General features: G+C 51.0%; 1 protein-coding gene across 1 annotated transcript in view; it reads left to right on the forward strand.

Moving 5' to 3' along the window:
- The window catches only part of LOC144675346 (chondroitin sulfate synthase 2-like), a 55,333-nt gene extending 41,344 nt beyond the window's left edge, over positions 1 to 13,989 (forward strand). Inside the window, exons 4-5 of the mRNA XM_078536179.1 lie at positions 2,913 to 3,095; positions 12,394 to 13,989. Coding sequence (XP_078392305.1) covers positions 2,913 to 3,095; positions 12,394 to 13,656 — 1,446 coding nt within the window. The 3' untranslated portion in view covers positions 13,657 to 13,989. The remainder of the gene's footprint in view (positions 1 to 2,912; positions 3,096 to 12,393) is intronic.
- The last annotated feature ends 10,479 nt before the right edge of the window (positions 13,990 to 24,468 follow it).

Consider the following 24,468-nt stretch of genomic DNA (forward strand, 5'->3'; position numbering starts at 1 on the left):
GACGCCCGCCAAAGTCACAGACAGGGTGTCACAGACAGGGTGTCACAGACAGGGTGTCACAGTCAGCAGGCTGCCTTCACCTCCACTGTGGATGTCCGGGGAGCACCAAGACTAGCGGCAGGGTTAGGAAAGTTAAGGAGAATTAGTTGCACAGCCTGGCCATGGGTGTTAATCACTTGTACATAATGTTCACTATTGTCAATAAACTCTCAAGAATGTCTCTCTACCTATGGCTCCTTGTTCTGATGAGCAGTGTTCCTGTCACTCAGATGTGAAACCTTTCTGCACAAGATAAAAGGCAGGTGTCTCAGTCCAGGGCCTCTTCCCTGTGTCTGTGCAGCCTTCAGACCACAGTGACACTCCAGCCTCACACTCCCTGGACACATTACTGATGCCTGCACCTTGATGGTGCTGGTCATTGCTGCCTGAATGTAGTGGGCAGGTGTCACAGAGTTCCCTCATACTCTCTGTGTGCTCTCAGCACCTTTAAGGTGGGGCTGGCCCCATCACACCAGCATCTGTGACCAGTGATGCTGTGCACCAGCTCCTGAAGAGCTGAGGTGCTGAAGGCGGACACAGCATCAGATGCTGCTAAAGTTTCATGGTTGTGTCTCTATGATATGACCCTGCTCACAGAGCCCAAGCGTGTTGCCCTCGGCCAGACAGGAGTCAGACATTCCCAGAGGCCATGTGGAGATTTATGGAGTGTCCTCACTGCCTGTCATCATCAGCGACTATTAGGACCTCCACTGCGTCTCAACAACAGGAGCATTCTCACAGAGGGTATTGGTGCTGCCATAAGCCAGACTGGAGTCAAATGTTCACAGAGTCTGGATGGAGATTTCGTCATCATCCTCCCAGAATCCAGCGACAGTGATGCTCAGTGACATTACCACCTCACTACCGCCTCCCCCTGGTTCTCACATCATCTGCAGGATGGCCACAAACTCCACCTTCAACCGCAGAACAGCCTTTACTGCCCCCCCCTCATCCCTCACCCCCCCGCCAACTCCTCCCTCCCTCACCCCCTCACCCCCACCCCCCCTCACCCCCACCCGCACTTCCCCACCCCCCGCAACCCCCTCTCACCCCCACCCCCCGCAACCCCCCCTCACACCCACCCCCCCGCAACACCCCCTCACCCCCACCCCCCGCCACGCCCCCGTCACCCCCACCCCCCCTCACCCCCACCCCCCGCAACCCCCCCTCACCCCCCATCACCCCTCCCCCTCACCCCCACCACCCTTCCCCCTCACCCCCCGTAGCCCCCCCTCACCCCCACCCCCCGCCACGCCCCCCTCACCCCCACCCCCCCTCACCCCCACCCACCCACAACCCCCCCCTCACCCCCACCCCCCCCACAACCCCACCTTCACCCCTCATCACCCCTCCCCCTCACCCCCATCCCCCCTTAACCCCCCTCACCCCTCCGCCACCCCCCCTCACCCCCAACCCGCTGCCACCCCTCCCCCTCACCCCCACCCCCCCTTAACCCCCCCTCACCCCTCACCCCTCCGCCACCCACCCTCACCCCCTCACCCCTCAGAGTACAGAAAGTTGTCAAGGTTACATCTACACTCAGTTGGAGTCTGATGGATTCAGGTATAAATCAGATTTTAATGGGATCTGGCCCTGTCATTTGGAGAGCGCCACGTTACTGTCTGAATATCAGGCTGCCCGTCCTGTCTATTCCGACGCTGCGAGATCTACCCAATTAGTCCCACTTCCCTTGCTGCTTCTAGACTCTGGATATTTCTCCTCCTTCATCTATTTATCCAATTCCCTTTTGAAAGTTCCTATTGAATCTGCTTCCACCGCCCTTTCAGGCAGCGCCTTCCAGATCACAACAACTCACTGTGGAAAAAAACATTCCCCTTCATCTCTCCCTCAGTTTCTTTTCCCGATTCTCTTCACTCTGCGTCCCTCTGGTTACCGACTCTCCCGCCACTGGAAACAGTTTCTCCTTATTCACTCTGTCTAAACCCCTCACGATTTTGAACACCTCTATTAAATCTCACAGAATCACACAGTGCAGAAGAGGCCCTTCGGCCCATCGAGTCTGCACTGACACGTGAGAAACACCTGACCTACCTACCTAGCCTCCCCTTAACCTTCTCTGCTCTAAGGAGAACAATCCCAGCTTCTCCAGTCTCTCCACATTAACTGAAGTCCCTCATCCCTGCTCCCATCCTGGTCAATCTCCTCCGCACCCTCTCCAAGGCCTTGACGTCCTTCCTAAAGTGTGGGACCCGGAATTGGGACACAATCCTCCAGCTGGGGTCTAACCAGTGATTTATAAAAGGGTTTAGCAAATCTTCCTGACTTTTGTATTCCATACGGTTATTAATAGAGCCAAGAATCCCATATATTTAATGTCATATCTGAGAGGCCAAGACAAAGGGGCTGAATGGCCTCCTCCTGTTCCTGTGCAACAGGCAAGAGGGGAAGAATGGCCTCCTCTTATTCCTGCCTAACAGTCTCAAGGGGCTGATTGGCCTCCTCCTGTTCCTGTATAACAGGCTCGAGGGGCTGAATGGCCTCCCACTGTTCCAATGAGGCTCTCACTGGAGCAGATCCTACATTGCTATTTGGTGATGTTTGAGAGGATTGGTGGGCATACTTCACTGGGTGAAGAGGATTCTGTGTGTTTGCTGTTGTGATATGATATCCCTCAGGGCTCCAATGAAAAGCCTTTACCAGTGGGAGAGATTCACATTAACCAGCGCTCCTGGATGAGGGGGAGCTGCACTGTCAGAGGGTCAGTTAATTTGGTTGGAAACTCTGGATATGAAGCGTGGGGACACGCGGTGAAGGTTTTGATGTGTGACTGAGGGCAGTGGGATTGTGAAGGGGTGCCGAGATGTCAGGGGACTGGTCCCTCATACCTTCTGTTCCTCCCTCACTCCCCTCAGGGTCTGCACTATCGATACTTTGAGCTGCTGAAGAATGCTGAGCTGGACAAGGAAGAGCGTTCGGAGTTCAGGAACGCTTTGACTGTCCACCCCGTGATGGACCCTGTCCAGATGTATCGGCTACACAAGCATTACACTGAGCTGGAGCTGGAGAGAACCTACCTGGACATTGAAGAGCTACAGGTGCTGGTCTGGGAGGGGCTCAGTGAGGATATTCGGGCTAACTTAACATAAACAAGACCTCAGTTTGTCACCTCGGAGTCAGGATGTCATGGACTCAAGTCCCACTTCAAAGACTTGAACACATTATCCAGGCTGACACTCCAGGTGCCAATAGCGAGGTCAGATTTTTGGAGGGTCAGTACTGAGGGAGTGCTGCACTGTCAGAGGGTCAGTACTGAGGGAGCGCTGCACTGTCAGAAGGTCAGTACTGAGGGACTGCTGCACTGTCGGAGGGTCAGTACTGAGGGAGTGTTGCACTGTCAGAGGGTCAGTACTGAGGGAGTGTTGCACTGTCAGAGGGTCAGTACTGAGGGAGTGCTGCACTGTCGGAGGGTCAGTACTGAGGGAGTGCTGCACTGTCAGAGGGTCAGTACTGAGGGAGTGCTGCACTGTCAGAAGGTCAGTACTGAGGGAGTGCTGCACTGTCGGAGGGTCAGTACTGAGGGAGTGCTGCTCTGTCAGAGGGTCAGTACTGAGGGAGTGCTGCACTGTCGGAGGGTCAGTACTGAGGGAGTGCTGCACGATCGGAGGGTCAGTACTGAGGGGGTGCTGTTCTGTCAGAGGGTCAGTACTGAGGGAGTGCTGCACTGTCGGAGGGTCAGTACTGAGGGAGTGTTACACTGTCAGAGGATCAGTACTGAGGGAGTGCTGCACTGTCGGAGGGTCAGTACTGAGGGGGTGCTGCTCTGTCAGAGGGTCAGTACTGAGGGGCTCCTGCACTGTCAGAGGGTCAGTACTGAGGGAGTGCCGCACTGTCAGAGGGTCAGTACTGAGGGAGTGCCGCACTGTCAGAGGGTCAGTACTGAGGGGGTGCTGCTCTGTCAGAGGGTCAGTACTGAGGGGCTCCTGCACTGTCAGAGGGTCAGTACTGAGGGAGTGCCGCACTGTCAGAGGGTCAGTACTGAGGGAGTGCAGCACTGTCAGAGGGTCAGTACTGAGGGAGTGCCGCACTGTCAGAGGGTCAGTACTGAGGGGGTGCTGCACTGTCAGAGGGTCTGTACTGAGGGAGTGCTGCACTGTCAGAGGGTCAGTACTGAGGGAGTGCTGCACTGTCAGAGGGTCAGTACTGAGGGAGTGCTGCACTGTCAGAGGGTCAGTACCGAGGGGGTGCTCCACTGTCAGAGGGTCAGTACTGAGACATTGCTGCACTGTCAGAGGGTCAGTACTGAGGGAGTGCTGCACTGTCAGAGGGTCAGTACTGAGAGAGTGCTGCACTGTCAGAGGGTCAGTACTGAGGGAGTGCCGCACTGTCAGAGGTCAGTACTGAGGGAGTGCTGCACTGTCACAGGGTCTGTACTGAGGGAGTGCTGCACTGTCAGAGGGTCAGTACTGAGGGAGTGCTGCACTGTCAGAGGGTCAGTACTGAGGGAGTGCTGCACTGTCAGAGGGTCAGTACTGAGGGAGTGCTGCACTGTCAGAGGGCCAGTACTGAGGGAGTGCTGCACTGTCAGCGGGTCAGTACTGAGGGAATGCTGCACTGTCGGAGGGTCAGTACTGAGGGAGTGTTGCACTGTCAGAGGGTCAGTACTGAGGGAATGCTGCACTGTCGGAGGGTCAGTACTGAGGGAGTGCTGCACTGTCAGAGGGTCAGTACTGAGGGAATGCTGCACTGTCAGAGTGTCAGTACTGAGGGAGTGCTGCACTGTCAGAGGGTCAGTACTGAGGGAAAGCTGCAATGTCGGAGGGTCAGTACTCGGTTTAGGGGAGGGATTGTTCACTTGTGACTCCTGTCAGCAGGGTTCAATGTATGAATGGGGCAGAGGGCACAGCAGTTGCCTCCTGATTTTGCTCTGGTATCGACACCATGTTCCTATATATTGTGTTTGGAGTATTCGATATTTGATGACTCATTTTCCTCACTCGATGTACAATTTTGACCTCTGTGCAGCTCCTTTCCAGGAGAGACTCTCTCTCATTTTTCCCATGGATTCATGGCCAATTCTCCGCTCTCTACCAGTATTGACTTTTATAAATTTCTCCCTGGCCGCACCCAGACACTTTGATGAAGTCTGGGAGAGTGTATAAACCTCCTGGGTGAGGGATGACCTCGATAATCTCCAAGAGCTAGTGTACAGAATCAGACCAGGCTCTCTGTATCAGGAAAGATCCAGCTCACAAAGACTGTCACTTAGACACACCCAGACACAGGCACAGAGACACACGAGAGACAGGCATAGAGACACACCGAGAGACAGGCACAGAGACACACCGAGAGACAGGCACAGAAACACACCCAGACACAGGCACAGAGACACACCAAGAGACAGGCACAGAGACACACCAAGAGACAGGCACAGAGACACACCAAGAGACAGGCACAGAGACACACGAGAGACAGGCACAGAGACACACCCAGACACAGGCTCATAGACACACCGAGCGACAGGCACAGAGACACACGAGAGACAGGCACAGAGACACACCCAGACACAGGCTCAGAGACACACCGAGCGACAGGCACAGAGACACACGAGAGACAAGCACAGAGACACACGAGAGACAGGCACAGAGACACACCGAGATAGGGGCTCAGAGACACATTAAGAGACAGGCTCAGAGACACACCGAGACACAGGCTCAGAGACACACCAAGAGACGTGCACAGAGACACATTGAGAGACAGGCTCAGAGACACATTGAGAGACAGGCACAGAGACACACCGAGAGACAGGCACAGAGACACATTGAGAGACATGCACAGAGACACACCCAGACACAGGCACAGAGACACATTGAGAGACAGGCACAGAGACACACCGAGAGGCAGGGTAATGGATGGGTAGTGGGGGTAATGGATTAGGGCAGGGGGTAATGGATGGAGAGTTGGGGGTAATGGATTGGGGTGGGGGGTAATGGATTGGGGTGGGGTTAATGGATTGGGGTGGGGGGTAATAGATGGATAGTGGGGATTAATGGATTGGGGTGGGGGTAATGGATGGATAGTTGGGGGGAAATGGATTAGAGTGGGGGGAAATGGATGGATAATGGTGGGTAATGGATTGGGGTGGGGGGTAATGGATTGGGGTGTGGGGTAATGGATTGGGGTGGGGGGTAATGGATGGGTAGTGGGGGTACTGGATTGGGGTGAGGGCTAATGGATTGGGGTGGGGGTAATGGATGGATAGTTAGGGGTAATGGATTGGCGTGGGGGTTAATGGATTGGGGTGGTGTAATGGATGGGTAGTGGGGGGTAATGGATTGGGGTGGGGGTTAATGGAAGGGGGTGGGTGTAATGGATGGGTAGTGGGGGGTAATGGATTGGGGTGGGGTAATGGATTGGGGTGGGGTGTAATGGATTGGGGTGGGGGATAATGGATTGGGGTGGGTATAATGGATGGGTAGTGGGGGGTAATGGATTGGAGTGGGGGGTAATGGATTGAGGTGGGTGTAATGGATGGGTAGTGGGGGGTAATGGATTGGGTTGGGGTAATGGATTGGGGTGGGGTGTAATGGATAGGTGTGGGCGTAATGGATTGGGGTGGGGGTAATGGATGGGTAGTGGGGGTAATGGATTGGGGTGGGGGGTAATGGATTGGGGTGGGGGGTAATGGATGGGTAGTAGGGGTAATGGATTGGGGTGTGGGTAATCGATTGGGGTGGGGGGTAATGGATTGGGTGGGGGTGATGGATGGGTGGTGGGTGGTAATGGATTGGGGTGGGGGGGTAATAGACTGGGGTGTGGGGTAATGGATTAGGGTGGGAATAATGGATTGGGGTGGGGTAGTGGATGGGTAGTGGGGGGTAATGGATTGGGGTGGGGGGTGATGGATTGGGGTGGGTGGTAATGGATTGGGGTGGGGGTAATGGATGGGTAGTGGGGGGTAATGGATTGGGGTGGGGCGTAATGGATTGGGGTGGGGCATAATGGATTGGGGTGGGGGTAATAGATTTGCGTGGGGCGTAATGGATTGGGGTGTTAGGTAATGGATGGGTAGTGGGGGTAATGGATTGGGGTGGGCAGTAATGGATGGGTAGTGGGGGTAATGGATTAGGGTGGGGGGTAATGGATTGGGGGGGGTAATGGTTGGTAGTGGGGGGTAATGGATTGGGGTGGGGGTAATGGATTGGGGTGGGGGGTAATGGATTGGGGTGGGGGTAATAGATGGGTAGTGGGGGGTAATGGATTGGGGTGGGTTTGATGGATTGGGGTGGGTGGTAATTGAGGGGTAGTGGGGGTAATGGATTGGGGTGGGTGTAATGGATTGGGGTGGGGGTAATGGATTGGGGTGGAGCTATTGGATGGGTAGTGGGGGTAATGGATTGGGGTGGGGGGTAATGGATTGGGCTGTGGGGTAATGGATGGGTAGTGGGGGGTAATGGATGGGTAGTGGGGTTAATGGATTGGGGTGGGGGGTAATGGATGGGTAGTGGGGGATAATGGATTGGGGTGGGGGGTGATGGATTGGGGTGGGGGGGGTAATGGATTGGTGTGGGGGGTAATGGATTGGGGTGGGGGTAATTGATGGGTAGTGGGGGGTAATGGATTGGGGTGGGGCATAATGGATTGGGGTGGGGGGTAATTGATTGGGGTGGGGGGTAATGGATTGGGGTGGGGGGTAATGTATTGGGGTGGGGGTAATGGATGGGTAGTGGGGGGTAATGGATTGGGGTGGGGGGTAATGGATGGATAATGGGGGTTAATGGATTGGGGTGGAAGGTAATGGATTGGGGTGGGGTTAATGGATTGGGTGTGGGGGGTAATAGATGGATAGTGGGGATTAATGGATTGGGGTGGGGGTAATGGATGGATAGTGGGGGGAAATGGATTAGGGTGGGGGGTAATGGATGGATAATGGTGGGTAATGGATTGGGGTGGGGGGTAATGGATGTGTAGTGTGGGGTAATGGATTGGGGTGGGGGGTAATGGATGGGTAGTGGGGGTAATGGATTGGGGCGGTGGATAATGGATTGGGGTGGGGGGGGTAATGGATTGGGGTGGGGGGTAATGGATTGGGGTAGGGGGTAATGGATGGGTAGTGGGGGTACTGGATTGGGGTGGGGGCTAATGGATTGGGGTGGGGGTAATGGATGGATAATGAGGGGTAATGGATTGGGTGGGGGGAAATGGATTGGGGTGGGTGTAATGGATGGGTAGTGGGGGGTAATGGATTGGGGTGGGGGGTAATGGATTGGGGTGGGTGTAATGGATGGGTAGTGGGGGGTAATGGATTGGGTTGGGGTAATGGATTGGGGTGGGGTGTAATGGATAGGTGTGGGCGTAATGGATTGGGGTGGGGGTAATGGATGGGTAGTGGGGGTAATGGATTGGGGTGGGGGTAATGGATTGGGGTGGGGGGTAATGGATGGGTAGTAGGGGTAATGGATTGGGGTGTGGGTAATCGATTGGGGTGGGGGGTAATGGATTGGGTGGGGGTGATGGATGGGTGGTGGGTGGTAATGGATTGGGGTGGGGGGGTAATAGACTGGGGTGTGGGGTAATGGATTAGGGTGGGAATAATGGATTGGGGTGGGGTAGTGGATGGGTAGTGGGGGGTAATGGATTGGGGTGGGGGGTGATGGATTGGGGTGGGTGGTAATGGATTGGGGTGGGGGTAATGGATGGGTAGTGGGGGGTAATGGATTGGGGTGGGGCGTAATGGATTGGGGTGGGGCGTAATGGATTGGGGTGGGGGTAATAGATTTGCGTGGGGCGTAATGGATTGGGGTGTTAGGTAATGGATGGGTAGTGGGGGTAATGGATTGGGGTGGGCAGTAATGGATGGGTAGTGGGGGTAATGGATTGGGGTGGGGGGTAATGGATTGGGCTGTGGGGTAATGGATGGGTAGTGGGGGGTAATGGATGGGTAGTGGGGTTAATGGATTGGGGTGGGGGGTAATGGATGGGTAGTGGGGGATAATGGATTGGGGTGGGGGGTGATGGATTGGGGTGGGGGGGTAATGGATTGGTGTGGGGGGTAATGGATTGGGGTGGGGGTAATTGATGGGTAGTGGGGGGTAATGGATTGGGGTGGGGCATAATGGATTGGGGTGGGGGTAATTGATTGGGGTGGGGGGTAATGGATTGGGGTGGGGGGTAATGTATTGGGGTGGGGGTAATGGATGGGTAGTGGGGGGTAATGGATTGGGGTGGGGGGTAATGGATGGATAATGGGGGTTAATGGATTGGGGTGGATGGTAATGGATTGGGGTGGGGTTAATGGATTGGGTGTGGGGGGTAATAGATGGATAGTGGGGATTAATGGATTGGGGTGGGGGTAATGGATGGATAGTGGGGGGAAATGGATTAGGGTGGGGGGTAATGGATGGATAATGGTGGGTAATGGATTGGGGTGGGGGGTAATGGATGTGTAGTGTGGGGTAATGGATTGGGGTGGGGGGTAATGGATGGGTAGTGGGGGTAATGGATTGGGGCGGTGGATAATGGATTGGGGTGGGGGGGGTAATGGATTGGGGTGGGGGGTAATGGATTGGGGTAGGGGGTAATGGATGGGTAGTGGGGGTACTGGATTGGGGTGGTGGTTAATGGATTGGGGTGGGGGTAATGGATGGATAATGAGGGGTAATGGATTGGGTGGGGGGAAATGGATTGGGGTGGGTGTAATGGATGGGTAGTGGGGGGTAATGGATTGGGGTGGGGGGTAATGGATTGGGGTGGGTGTAATGGATGGGTAGTGGGGGGTAATGGATTGGGGTGGGGTAATGGATTGGGGTGGGGTGTAATGGATTGGGGTGGGGGGTAATGAATTGGGGTGGGGGTAATGGATGGGTAGTGGGGGTAATGGATTGGGGTGGGGGGTGATGGATTATGGTGGGGGGGTAATGGATTGGTGTGGGGGGTAATGGAGTGGGTTGGGGGTAATTGATGGGTAGTGGGGGGTAATGGATTGGGGTGGGGCGTAATGGATTGGGGTGGGGGGTAATGGATTGGGGTGGGGGTAATGGATTGGGGTGGGGGTAATGGATTGGGGTGGGGGGTAATGGATTGGGTTGTGGGGTAATGGATGGGTAGTGGGGCTAATGGATTTGGGTAGGGGTAATGGATTGGGGTGGGGGTAATGGATGGGTAGTGGGGGGTAATGGATTGGGGTGGGGGGTAATGGATGGATAGTGGGTGGTAATGGATTGGGGTGGGGGGTAATGGATGGATAGTGGGTGGTAATGGATTGGGGTGGGGGGTAATGGATGGGTAGTGGGGTTAATAGACGGGGTGGGGGATAATGGTTTTGGGTGCTGGTGGGGTGTAATGGATGGGTAGTGAGGGGTAATGGATGGGTAATGGGGGCTAATGGATTGGGGTGTGGGGTAATGGTTTAGGGTGGGGGTAATGGATGGGGTGGGGGGTAATGGATTGGGGTGTGGGATAATGGATTGGGGTGGGGGGTAATGGATGGGTAGTGGGGGTAATGGATTGGGGTGGGGGGTAATGGATTGGGGTGGGGGGTAATGGATTGGAGTGGGGGATAATGGAAGGGGGTGGGGTGTAATGGATGGGTAGTGGGGGTAATGGATGGGTAGTGGGGGAAATGGATTGGTGTGGGTGTTAATGGATGGGTAGTGGGGGGTAATGGATGGGTAGTGGGATGTAATGGATTGGGGTGGGGGGTAATGGATGGGTTATGGGGTTAATGGATTGAGGTGGGCGGTGATGGATTGGGGTGGGGGGTAATGGTTTGGGGTGGGGGTAATGGATGGGTAGTGGGGGGTAATGGATTGGGGTGAGGGGTAATGGATTGGGGTGGGGGGTAATGGATTGGGGTGGGGGTAATGGATTGGGGTGGGGGGTAATGGATTGGGGTGGGGGGTAATGGATGGGTAGTGGGGGTAATGGATTTGGGTGGGGGTAATGGATTGGGGTGGGGGTAATGGATGGGTAGTGGGGGGTAATGGATTGGGGTGGGGGGTAATGGATGGATAGTGGGTGGTAATGGATTGGGGTGGCGGGTAATGGATGGGTAGTGGAGGTAATCGATGGGTAGTGGGGGTAATGGATGGGTAGTGGGGGCTAATGGATTGGGATGGGGGGTAATGGTTTAGGGTGGGGCGTAATGGATTGGGGTGTGGGATAATGGATTGGAGTGGGGGTAATGGATGGGTAGTGGGGGTAATGGATTGGGGTGGGGCGTAATGGATTGGGGTGGTGGGTAATGGATTGGAGTGGGGGGTAATGGATTGGAGTGGGGGTAATGGATTGGGGTGGGGGGTAATGGATTGGGGTGGGGGTAATGGATGGGTAGTGGGGTTAATGGATTGGGGTGGGCAGTGATGGATTGGGGAGGGGGGTAATGGATTGGGGTGGGGGTAATGGATTGGGGTGGGGGTAATGGATTGGGGTGGGGCGTAATGGATTGGGGTGGTGGGTAATGGATTGGAGTGGGGGGTAATGGATTGGAGTGGGGGTAATGGATTGGGGTGGGGGGTAATGGATTGGGGTGGGGGTAATGGATGGGTAGTGGGGTTAATGGATTGGGGTGGGCAGTGATGGATTGGGGAGGGGGGTAATGGATTGGGGTGGGGGTAATGGATTGGGGTGGGGGTAATGGATTGGGGTGGGGATAATGGATGGGTAGTGGGGGTAATGGATTGGGGTGGGGGGTAATGGATGGGTAGTGAGGGTAATGGATTGGGGTGGGGGAAATGGATTGGGGTGGGGGGTAATGGATTGGGGTGGGGATGGGGGGTAATGGATTGGGGTGGGGATGGGGGGTAATGGATTGGGGTGGGGGTGTGGGGTAATGGATTGGGGTGGGGGGTAATAGATTGGGGTGGGGGGTAATGGATGGATAATGGGCCTCATTCTGGACAGCACAGGAAGGGGCTGCAGCACAGGTTGACCAGAAAGATGCCAGAAATTAAAGGGTTAACTTACGAGGACAGGTTGCACAGACCCGGCTTGTTCTGCCTCGAGTATTGAAGATTAATGTTTAAAATGATAAAGGGTTTTGATCGGGTCGATAGAGAGAAACTGTCTCCTCTGTTGGGGTGGGTGATGGGGAGTCCAGAACAAGGGGGCAGGACCTTCAAATTCGAGCCAGGCCGTTCAGGGTGATGTCAGAATCACTCCCTCACACACAGGGCAGTGGGAATCTGGAACTCTCTCTGCCCAAAAAGGCTGTTCAGGCTGGGGGGTTACTGGAGTTTCTAGAGTAAGATTTTTGTTTGGTAAGGGGATCGAGGGAATGGAAGTCAAGGCAATGACGTTTAGATACAGATCAGCCAGGATCTAACTGAGAGTTACGATGGGCTCATGGGGCTGAATGGCCCCTTCTTCTCCCTAACTCCTTTTTATTCCATTTTTCAGGATGAAATCAGAAATGTCAGTGGCCTAACAGCTGAGGGGGAGAAAGCCAGCAGCTGGCCCATAGGGATTAACCCCCCTTTTCAGCCCCGCACCCGGTTTGAGGTCCTTCGCTGGGATTACTTCACCGAGGAGCAGGTCTTCTCCTGTGTGGATGGGTCCCCGAAGTGTGAGCTGCGAGGGATTGACAAGAGCGACATCAGCAACATCATTGAGGCGGCTGTGGAGGAGCTGAATAAAAAATACCAACCCACACTTCACCTGCGCAAAGAGCAGCTGCTGAATGGCTATCGCAGGTTTGACCCTACCCGTGGCATGGAGTACACGCTGGACCTGCAACTGGAGGCGGTTACCCAGAAGGGACATAGCCGCTCCATTACCAAGAGGGTCCACCTGGTCCGGCCACTCAGCAACGTGGAAATCATCCCCATGCCGTATGTGACTGAGGCCACCAGGATCCACATCATCCTCCCACTCAGCGTCCACGAGAGGGAGCAGGCCATCCACTTCATTGAGCTGTACGCCCTCAATGCACTGGAGAGCAACGAGAACGCAATCCTAACTCTGCTCTTCATCTACGACGCCTTTGAAGCTCAGAGAGTCAATCAGAACGACATCTTCAGCAGCGTCAAGGCAAAGATCATGGACTGCGAGAGGAAGTATCCAGAAACGAAGATTCCCTGGATTAGTGTGAAGACTGACTCACCGTGCCAGCTAAAGATCATGGACATCATCTCCAAGAAGCACCCGGTAGACACCTTGTTCTTTGTGGCCGGGATCAACATGGAGGTCAACTTTGAATTCCTGAACCGGTGCCGCATGAACACCATCAGCCAATGGCAGGTCTTCTTCCCCATCCACTTCCAGGAATATAACCCGAAAATCGCCTATCACAACCAGCCACTGCCACTGACCATTGACTTGCTCAAGGATTCCGGCCACTTTGACCGTGACTTCTTTGATGCTGCCTGTTTTTACAACTCCGACTACATGGCTGCCCGAGGCAAGATGACCTCCGATGCGCTGGAGAATGAGGAAATCCTGGAGACTCTGGACCTGTATGAAATGTTTGTCCAGTATTCCAGCCTCCATGTTTTCCGCGCTGTCGAACCCGCCCTGCGCCAGAAGTACGGGCAGAGGATGTGCAGCCCTCGAGTGAGTGAGGAGATTTACCATCGATGTGTGCAGAGCAACCTCCAGGCCCTAGGCTCCCGTTCCCAACTGGCAATGCTGCTGTTTGAGCAGGAGCAAGGAAACAGCACCTGAGGCTCTCAAGCCCTGCGGGTGATTGACTGGCAGCCTAGGAGCATCTGTTAGTTCACGTTACTCCCCTGGCTGCTGTGTTTCTCCCCGCTGACCTTCGCTTGAGTAACAGGACGCACTCCTTACCCCAACTGAGACTGAGTTCATTCCCATTTCTTTCAACCAAATTGCAGGGTCATTGACAGGTCAAAGAGGACCAATGTTGGTCAACAAGATAACCAAAATCTCTCCGACTGCAGGAGCAAGCAGATTGTCATCCCATAATTCCCCCAAACCACTGATGGACCCCAACGTCTGCCTAGATTCTATTTTTACAATAAAGGACGTAACAATTTACACTTTCATTCCATTTGCTCTGTCCAGCAGTGAGAGACTGTCCATTAAAGAAGAGGCTGCCTGAGCTGCTGTGATCTGTTGACGCTGTGTGAGTGGGGCAGGTTGTCAGATGGTTATACACAGGGCAATGGAGCTGAGAATGGGGCAAGTGGGTGGGAGAGGGAATGTGCAGAATGTGATAGAGGGTGGGGTGCACTGGATGACTGGGATGCAGGGAGGAGAGGGAAGGGGAGAGGGAGCGGAATGAATCAGCAGACAGACACAGCAGCTCTGGGGGAGAGATGAGGGGGTTGGTGAGCCTTCACTGCATCTGTGACACACTTTGGGAGATAGTATTGAATAAAACACAGCGAGGGGAAGGGAAGTTACAGTGAGCATGACTCCAAATAAAAATCAAACACAACAGGTTTGTTTTCATGTATCTTCAAAACAGACTGATTTTAAAGAGTGTGCGGCAATAGAGAGACGTTGGAATGTACACAAATCACTGAAGGTCGCAGCATAAGCTGAGAAGCTGCCAAAAAAGGATTTGAGATCTTTGGCTTCATTACCAGAGGAATAGATGACACAAAGTAAGGAAGTTACAGCAAACGCTTTATAAATCACTGGTTAGTCCCCAGCTGGAGGATTGTGTCCAATTCTGGGTCCCACACTTTAGGAAGGACATCAAGGCCTTGGAGAGGGTGCGGAGGAGATTTACCAGGATGGGAGCAGGGATGAGGGGCTTCAGTTAATGTGGAGAACATTAGATTTTCTCTTAGCTATGTTTTTATGGGAGTTAGTAATTCATTCATGGGATGTGGGCTTCGTTGGCTGGGCCAGCATTTATTGCCCATCCCTAATTGCCCTTGAGAAGGTGGTGGTGAGCTGCCTTCTTGAACCACTGCAGTCCATGTGGTGTAGGTACACCCACAGTGCTGTTAGGGAGAGAGCTCCAGGATTTTGACCCAGTGACAGTGAAGGAACGGTGATATATTTCCAAGTTAGGATGGTGAGTGGCTTGGAGGGGAACTTCCAGGTCTTGGTGTTCCCATCTATCTGCCGCCCTTGTCCTTCTAGATGGTAGTGGTCGTGGGTTTGGAAGGTGCTGTCGAAGGATCCTTGGTGAATTCCTGCAGTGCATCTTGTAAGTAGTACACACACTGCTGCTACTGTGCATCGGTGGTGGAGGGAGTGAATGTTTGTGGATGTGGTGCCAATCAAGCGGGGCTGTTTTGTCCTGGATGGTGTCAAGTTTCTTGAGTGTTGTGGGAGCTGCACTCATCCAGGCAAGTGGGAAGTATTCCATCACACTCCTAACTTGTGCCTTGTAGATGGTGGACAGGCTTTGGGGAGTCAGGAGTTGAGTTACTTGCCGCAGGATTCCTAGCCTCTGACCTGCTCTTGTAGCCACAGTATTTATGTGGCTAGTCCAGTTCAAGTTCTGGTCAATGGTAACCCCCAGGATGTTGATAGTGGGGTATTCAGTGATGGTAATGCCATTGAATGTCTTGGGGTGATGGTTGGATTCTCCTTGTTGGAGATGGTCACTGCCTGGCACTTGTGTGGCGTGAATGTTACTTGCCACTTGTCAGCCCAAGCCTGGATATTGTCCAGGTCTTGCTGCATTTGGACATGGACTGCTTCAGTATCTGAGGAGTCGTGAATGGTGCTGAACATTGTGCAATCATCAGCGAACATCCCCACTCCTGACCTTATGATGGAAGGAACGTCATTGATGAAGCAGCTGAAGATGGTTGGGCCGAGGACACTACCCTGAGGAACTCCTGCAGTGATGTCCTGGAGCTGAGATAATTGACCTCCAACAACCACAACCATCTTCCTTTGTGTTAGGTATGACTCCAAGCAGCGTAGAGTTTTCCCCCTGATTCCCATTGACTCCAGTTTTGCTAGGGCTCCTTGATGCCACACTCGGTCAAATGCTGCCTTGATGTCAAGGGCAATCACTCTCACCTCACCTCAGGAGTTCAGATCTTCTATTCATGTTTGAACCAAGGCTGTAATGAGGTCAGGAACTGATTGGCCCTGGCGGAACCCAAACTGGGCATCAGTGAGCAGGTTATTGCTGAGCAAGTGCCGCTTGACAGCACTGTTGATGACCCCTTCCATTACTTTACTGATGATGGAGAGTAGACTGATGGGGCGGTAATTTGCCGGGTTGGATTTGTCCTGCGTTTTGTGTACAGGACATACCTGGGCAATTTTCCACATAGCCGGGTAGATGCCAGTGTTGTAGCTGTACTGGAACAGCTTGGCTAGGGGCGCGGCAGGTTCTGGAGCACAAGTCTTCAGTACTATTGCCGGAATATTGTCAGGGCCCATAGCCTTTGCAGGATCCAGTGCCTTCAACTGTTTCTTGATATCACGTGGAGTGAATCAAATTGGCTGAAGACTGGCATCTGTGATGCTGGGGACCTCCGGAGGAGGCTGAGATGGATCATCCAGTCAGTACTTCTGGCTGAAGATTGTGGCAAATGCTTCAGCCTTGTCTTTTGCACTGATGTGCTGGGCTCCCCCATCATCGAGGATGGGGATTGTTGGTAAAGTGGGGGATATGCCGGGCCATGAGGTTACAGATTGTGTTCGAGTGCAATTCTGCTGCTGCTGATGGCCCACAGCGCCTCATGGATGACCAGTCTTTAGTCGCTAGATCTGTTTGAAAACTATCCCATTTAGCACGGTGGTAGTGCCACACAACACGATGGAGGGTATCCTCAATGTGAAGACGGGGTTTCATCTCCACAACGACTGTGCGGTGGTCACTCCTACCGATACTGTCATGGACAGATGCATCTGCGGCAGGTAGATTGGTGAGGATGAGGTCAAGTATGTTTTTCCCTTTTGTTGGTTCCCTCACCACCTGCCGCAGACCCAGTCTAACAGCTATGTCCTTTAGGACTCAGGCAGCTCAGTCAGTAGTGGTGCTACCGAGCCACTCTTGGTGATGGACATTGAAGTCCCCACCCAGGGTACATTCTGTGCCCTTGCCACCCTCAGTGCTTCCTCTAAGTGGTGTTTAATCTGGAGGAGGCACTGATTCATCAGCTGAGGGAGGACGGTACGTGGTAATCAGCAGGAGGTTTCCTTGCCCATGTTTGACCTGATGCTGTGAGATTCTTTGAGGTCCAGAGTCAATGTTGAGGACTCCCAGGGTAACACCCTCCTGACTGTATACCACTGTACCGCCACCTCTGCTGGGTCTGTCCTGCCGGTGGGACAGGACATACCCAGGGATGGTGATGGTGGTGTCTGGGACATTGTCTGTAAGGTATGATCCCGTGAGAATGACTATGTCAGGCTATTGCTTGACTAGTCTGTGGGACATCTCTCCCAGTTTTGGCACTAGCCCCCAGATGTTAGTGAGGTGGTCTTTGCAGTGTTGACTGGGTTGGGTGTACCTTTATCATTTCTGGTACCTCAGTCGATGCTGGGCGGGCTGTCCAGTTTTTATTCTTACTGCTTTTTGTAGTGGTTTGATACAACTGAGTGGCTTGTTAGGCCATTTCAGAGTCAAGCACATTGCTGTGGATCTGCAGTCACATGTAGGCCAGAACAGGTAAGGACAGCAGATTTCCTTCTCTAAATTAACAAACCACTGAATGGTTACAACACAGAAGGAAACCATTTTGCCTGTTTCATCCGCACTGGATCTCTACAATAGCAATTTAGCTCCTGTCACTTCCTCACTATTTCCCCATAATCCTGCGAATGTTCTCTCTCCAGGTCATTATCTAATTCCCTTTTGAAAGCTTCAATTGAATCTGGCTCCATTGCACTTTCATCAGGCCGTGTGTTCCAGACCCTAACCACTCACTGCATGGAAATACTTTTCCTCATAGCACCTTTGTTTTGTTTGCTGATTACCTTAAATCAATGTCTTTTGGTTCTTGATCTTTTCACCAATAGGAACAGCTTCTCCCTAACCACTCTGTCCAGCCCCCTCATGATTTTGAACATCTCTATCAAATCTCCTCCCAATCTGCTCCAAGGAGAACAGTCCCAAATTCTCCAACCTACCCGCAGACCTGAAATCCCTCATCCCTGGAACCATTCTTGTGAATCTTTCCTGCACCCTCTCCAATGCCTTCACATCCTTCCTAAAGTGCGGTATCTAGAATTTGACACCTATCCCACTAGAGGCTGAAGCAGCGTTTTATAAAGGACATCAGTGAATCAGACGGGATTTCCCATCAGTCAAGCAGTTTCATGGTCGCCATTTCTGCTGGTAGATTTTTTATTCCAGATTGATTAATTCACCTCAGCTCTCCTCTCTTCAGTCCTGTAGTTTGTCCCCTGCGCCACAGTGAAGGTCGATAATCTGACATGTTCAGAGTCCTTTCATGCAGTGAGAGCATCACAGTGCCAGGGCTGTTGCTACAGAGTTTCCACAAAGCACCAAGCAGCAGACAAAGGCTCATTGTCTCAGTCCAACCTGACGCCCATGTGCCTTGGCTGGATTCCACCTTCACACATTCTACAGCCTGTGTTTGAACATCTGCCCAGAATACAGCAGCTTAATACACGTCACAGAGAGAGACAGCTTAGAGCCCAAAACAGAGCAGTTACACACACAGACTCCAGAGAAATTCTTTCAATGGAGCACAGCTTCTACTACACTATCCCCAACAAATACTCCCAGGGCAGGTACAGAACGGAGTTAGATACAGAGTGAAGCTCCCTCTACACTGTCCCCATCAAATACTCCCAGGACAGGTACAGCACGGGGTTAGATACAGAGTAAAGCTCCCTCTACACTGTCTCCATCAAACATTCCCAGGACAGGTACAGCACGGGGTTAGATACAGAGTAAAGCTCCCTCTACACTGTCTCCATCAAACATTCCCAGGACAGGTACAGCACGGGGTTAGATACAGAGTAAAGCTCCCTCTACACTGTCCCCATCAAACACTCCCAGGACAGGTACAGCAGGGGGTTAGATACAGAGTAAGATAAGAGTAAAAATGTGGAGCTGAGTTTACCCAGTCACAATGGATTGAATTTCCGCTCTCTGTTCTGTATCAATCTATGATACGATTTTTCTAAAGGCTGCAGGAAGACCCTCAGTTGGAACAAGGCAGGATGAAGGTTAGTTTTGTAACCTTCCCTTCACGTTGTTAATTTTAGTAGAATTGCCAATTAAAAATATATTAAATGCCACTGGATGTCTGTAGTTGAATTTTGATTAACTTGGATTCTTGTCACAGGCCTGGTCCTGATTTTTACCAAAAGTGTCCGGGAAACGTCCTGTGATGAGCCTGTTTATATTTTGTATTGTGACAGAGGGAAAGAAGTAATCGAGCACGTGACACATTACAACCAGCAACACTTCAGCAGCCTCTCTGACAGCCAACATTTACCCTCCTGCTGCATCCTGTACGTCCTGTACTTTGGCAAAGGTAAAATGTCAAAGAGGCGAAATGAGGACATAGGGTCACTCTCGGCTTCTCCAAACTGCCACCTCGAACATCTCCTGCAGCTTGTGACACCAGAGCCTTGGACCTGTTTCCCTTGGAGAACAGGCGGCTGAGAGGAGACTTGGTAGAGGTATTCAAGATCCTGAGGGGTATGGACAGGGTAAATAGTGAGAAACTGTTCCCACCCAAGAGAGCATCAAGGACTAGAGGGCACAGATTCAAACTAATTGGCAAAAGGAGTAAATGTGATGTAAGGGAAATTTTTTCACCCAGAAGGTGGTTGGCGTCTGGAATGAACTTCCTGAGAGGGTGGTGGAGTCAGGTTTGACCGAGATATTCAAAAGGGAATTGGATTGCTATCTGAAAAGAGAGAATTTGTCATTTATATAAACGACATAGATGACTATATGGGGGGTAGGATTAGTAAGTTTGCGGATGACACAAAGATTGGCCGGGTGGTTAACAGTGAGGTTGAGTGTCTTGGGCTACAGGAAGATATAGACGGGATGGTCAAATGGACAGATAAGTGGCAGATGGAATTTAACCCTGAAAAGTGTGAGGTGATACACTTTGGAAGGAATAATTTGACAAGGAAGTATTCAATGAACGGCATGACACTAGGAAGTTCTGAGGAACAAAGGGACCTTGGCGTGTGTGTCCATAGATCTCTGAAGGCGGAGGGGCATGTTAGTGGGGTGGTGAAAAAGGCATATGGGACACTTGCCTTTATCAATCGAGGCATAGATTACAAAAGTAAGGAGATCATGTTGGAGTTGTATAGAACCTTGGTGAGGCCACAGCTGGAGTACTGTGTGCAGTTCTGGTCGCCACATTATAGGAAGGATGTGATTGCACTGGAGGGGATGCAGAGGAGATTCACCAGGATGTTGCCTGGGATGAAACATTTAAGTTATGAAGAGAGGTTGGATAGACTTGGGTTGTTTTCGTTGGAGCAGAGAAGACTGAGGGGCGACCTGATCGAGGTGTACAAGATTATGAGGGGCATGGACAGGGTGGATAGGGAGCAGCTGTTCCCCTTAGTTGAAGGGTCAGTCACAAGGGGGCACAAGTTCAAGGTGAGGGGCAGGAGGTTTAGGGGGAATGTGAGGAAAAACCTTTTTACCCAGAGGGTGGTGACGGTCTGGAATGCGCTGCCTGGGAGGGTGGTGGAGGCGGGTTGCCTCACATCCTTTAAAAAGTACCTGGATGAGCACTTGGCACGTCATAACATTCAAGGCTATGGGCCAAGTGCTGGTAAATGGGATTAGGTAGGTAGGTCAGGTGTTTCTCACGTGTCGGTGCAGACTCGATCAGCCGAAGGGCTTCTTCACTGTGATTCTGATGTGCAAGGTACGGGGGTAAGGCAGGGGAGTGGGACTAGATAGGATGCTCTTTCAGAGAGTCAGAGCAGGCTCAATGGGCCAAATGGCCTCCTGCAGTGTAAAGATTCTGTGTTTCTGTGAACCTGTTGAGGAAACAGTGAAATAATATGAGAGCCCAGTCCACAGGGCAGGGCACCAGGGGAAGGGGCTGGTCCAGTTTTGTGATAGCGTTGACTATGTCGGGGTTTGGTTACTGGGTATTAATAGCCAAAAATAAAGAAGGAGCTTTGCAGAGCAAATCCCAGCACCCCACTGAACTCATGAAATCTGCAGCAGCTTAAAACAGAAGTTGGTGCTGGGGAGTCTCTGGATTTGAGTGGTCCTGTAATGCACTGGGAGATCCAGATGTGCATGATCTCAGACTGCACTGAAGATCTGGTCATGAACCACAGGGGTTTCTCAGGAGTACGTTTTACTCAAGTAAAAAACGGCACAAATTCATTGGTAAACTGATAAATTGAACAGGCTTTCAGTTTTTCAATTTATTCTGAGAATATGTGAGTTTTGCTACAATTATATAATCCACATTTTCTGATCTACATTATAACATACAGCATTAAAAACAGACAAATACCGACTGACCTGGTGAATTATAAACATTTGACAGGAGTTCTGGATTTTTAAAATAAGCTCCTTCCCACCTCTGTCTTATGATCTTTGATTGATCCTGTACACTTCTACAAACTGATTTCCTGTCTCTCTGTGATTTAGAGTTTGAACATGGTTTCTGTGCTTCTTAATCTAACATTACTCTGAAAACTAAACAGGTTAATGAGATTTACAATGGTTAATGTTTCCACTGAAAGATCTCAATCATCAATCTGGAATTCTACAGAATTCTAAACACTCAGACACCAGTATTAAACATCACTCAGTGGGTCTCACTCTGTTGCCTCAGTCAGTATATATTGTTGGAGGGTCAGTACAGAGGGAGTGCTGCACTGTCAGAGGGTCAGTCCTGTTTTATGTTGTGCATAAGGGTGTGCTCACTCCCATGGAACATGAAGGTTCACCCCTCTGCAAACAGGCAGGGACTGAGCTCACAAATAGATCAAATCTTGATCAGCGTGAGCGCCTGTCCTTGGTCATGTCTGGGTTTTTATAAAAGCTCTGAGTGAGAGAGTAGTGGCAGTGATTCCAAGGCTGCCTGATCGTACAAACATACAAATTGGGAGCAGGGGCTCCATCGAGCCTGCTCCGTCATTCAATAAGATCATGGCTGATCCGTGGGTGTGGCCTCACCTCCACATTCCACCTACCCCCGATAACCTTTCACTCCCTTGATAGTCAAGAATCTATCTACCTCTGCCTTAAAAATATTTAATGACCCCGCCTCCACCACTCTCTGGGGAAATGAGTTCTAAATATTCACGACCCTCAGAGAGAAAAACATTTCTCTTGATCTCTGTCTTAAATGGGAGGCCCCTTATTTTTAAACAATGCCCCCTAGTTCTAGTCTCTCTCATATGGGGAAACATCCTCAGTATCCACCCTGTCAAACCCCCTCAGAATCTTATGTTTCAATAAGATCATCTCTCATTCTTCTAAACTCCAATGGATGAAGACCCAATCTGTCCAATCTTTCCTAATAGGATAACCACTTCAGCCTAGGAATTAGTCAAATGAACCTTCTCTGAACAGCTTCTAATGCAATTATATCCTTTCTTAAATAAGGAGACCAAAACTGTACACAGTATTCCAGATGTGGTCTCACCAAGGCCCTGTACAGCTGCAGTAAAAGATCCCTACTTTTATATTCCATTCCCCCTGCAATAAACACCACCATTCCATTTCCCTTCCTAATCACTTGCTGTACCTGCACACTAACTTTTCCTGATTCATATACCAGGACACCCAGATCCCTCTGTACCCCTGAATTCTCCAATCTCTCTCCATTTAAATAATTTGCTGCTTTTCTATTCTTCCTGCCAAAGTGGGATAATTTTATATTTTCCCACATTAAACTCCACCTGCCAAACTCACTTAACCTGTCTACATCCCTTTGCAGACTCCTCATGCCCTCTTCACAACTTATTTTCCTACCTATCTTTGTGTCATCAGAAAATGTAACATCTATACCTTCGGTCCCTTCAGCCAGCTCATTGATATAGATTGTAAATAGTTAAGGTCCCAGCACTGACCTCTATGATACTCCACTTGTCACCCATTACCCATTTATGTCTACTCTTTATTTCCTGTTAGCAAATCAATCCTCTATCCATGCTAATATGTTATTCCCAAAGCCATGAACTCTTATTTTGCATAATAAAATGCCATTGTCAAATGCCTTCTGGAATTATAAGTACAGCACATCTACAGGTTCCCCTTTATGTTGTTTGTTACTTCCTCAAACAACTCCAGTAAATTAGTCAAACATTATTCAGATGTGATTTGGCCAGAGTGGACTGGGAGCAGCTACCTTTAGGTAAATCTGCATCAAAGCAGTGGGATTCATTCAAGAAGGAAATAGGGAGAGTTCAGGGCCAACATATTCCAGTAAAGACAAAGGGTGGGACCAACAAATCCAGGGGACCCTGGGTGTTGAGGGATATACAGGATTGGATAAAGAGAAAAGGGGAGGCTTATGGCAGATACCGAGGGCTCAAAACAGTGGAAGCCCTAGAGGAACATAGAATGTGAAGGGGAGAAACTTAAAAAGGAAATTAGAGAAGCAAAAAAGGGGCATAAAAAATCATTGGCAGGTAAAATAAAGGAAAATCCAAAGTTATTTTACAAGTACATTAAGAGTAAGAGGATAACTAGGGGAAAAGTAGGACCCATTAAGGACCATAGTGGTAATTTGTGTGTGGAGCCGGAAGACGTAGGTAGGGTTCTAAATGAATACTTTGTGTTGGTGTTCACAAGTGAGAGGGACGACGTGGGTATGGAAATCAGGCAGAAGGACTGTGATATAATTAATGAAATTAGCATAGAAAGGGAGGAGGTTCTAAGTGGTCTGGCAGGCTTAAAATTAGATAAATCTCCAGGCCTGGATGAAATGTATCCCAGACTGTTGAGTGAGGCAAAGGAGGCTATGGGCCTAGTGCAGGAATTTGGGATTAGAAAAGTTAGGTACTTGTTTGGCTGGCGCAGACTCGATGGGCTGAAGGGCCTTTTTCTGTGCTGTAGACCTCTATGACTCTATTTCTCTTTCACAAAACAATGTTAACTCTGTTTGATTACACTGAGATTTTCTAAGTGTCCCGCTATAACCTCCATAACAATAGTTCCCAGCAATTTTCCTATGACAGATTCTAGGCTAACTGGCCTGGAGTTTCCTCCTTTCTGTCTCCCTCCTTTCTTGGGTAGAGGAGTCACATCCGCTATTTTCCAATTTGATGAGACCTGCTTTCCGGGGGTGCCTTCACTATGAGGTTATTAATTAATCTTGTCTCATTGCACAATATCAGATCTAGTATAGGCTGCTCTCTGGTCTGTCAGTGGAAAACAGAAATCCAATGTGTAGAAGTTGCTGAGCTCAGTGTAAACAGAACATGGATCATGCAGGCTGTGTTGAGTATGGAAAATATTTAGTGCAACATGCAATGTCCTAGGAATGGATGTCTGAAAAGCAATGTATATGGATATATGAGCCCTGAGTATTGAGATAAAAGCAAAAAACTGCGGATGCTGGAAATCCAAAACAAAAATAAAAATACCTGGAAAAACTCAGCAGGTCTGGC

Source organism: Cetorhinus maximus, unplaced genomic scaffold (assembly GCF_964194155.1).
Source record: "Cetorhinus maximus unplaced genomic scaffold, sCetMax3.hap1.1 HAP1_SCAFFOLD_964, whole genome shotgun sequence".
In the NCBI taxonomy this organism is placed as follows: domain Eukaryota; kingdom Metazoa; phylum Chordata; class Chondrichthyes; order Lamniformes; family Cetorhinidae; genus Cetorhinus; species Cetorhinus maximus.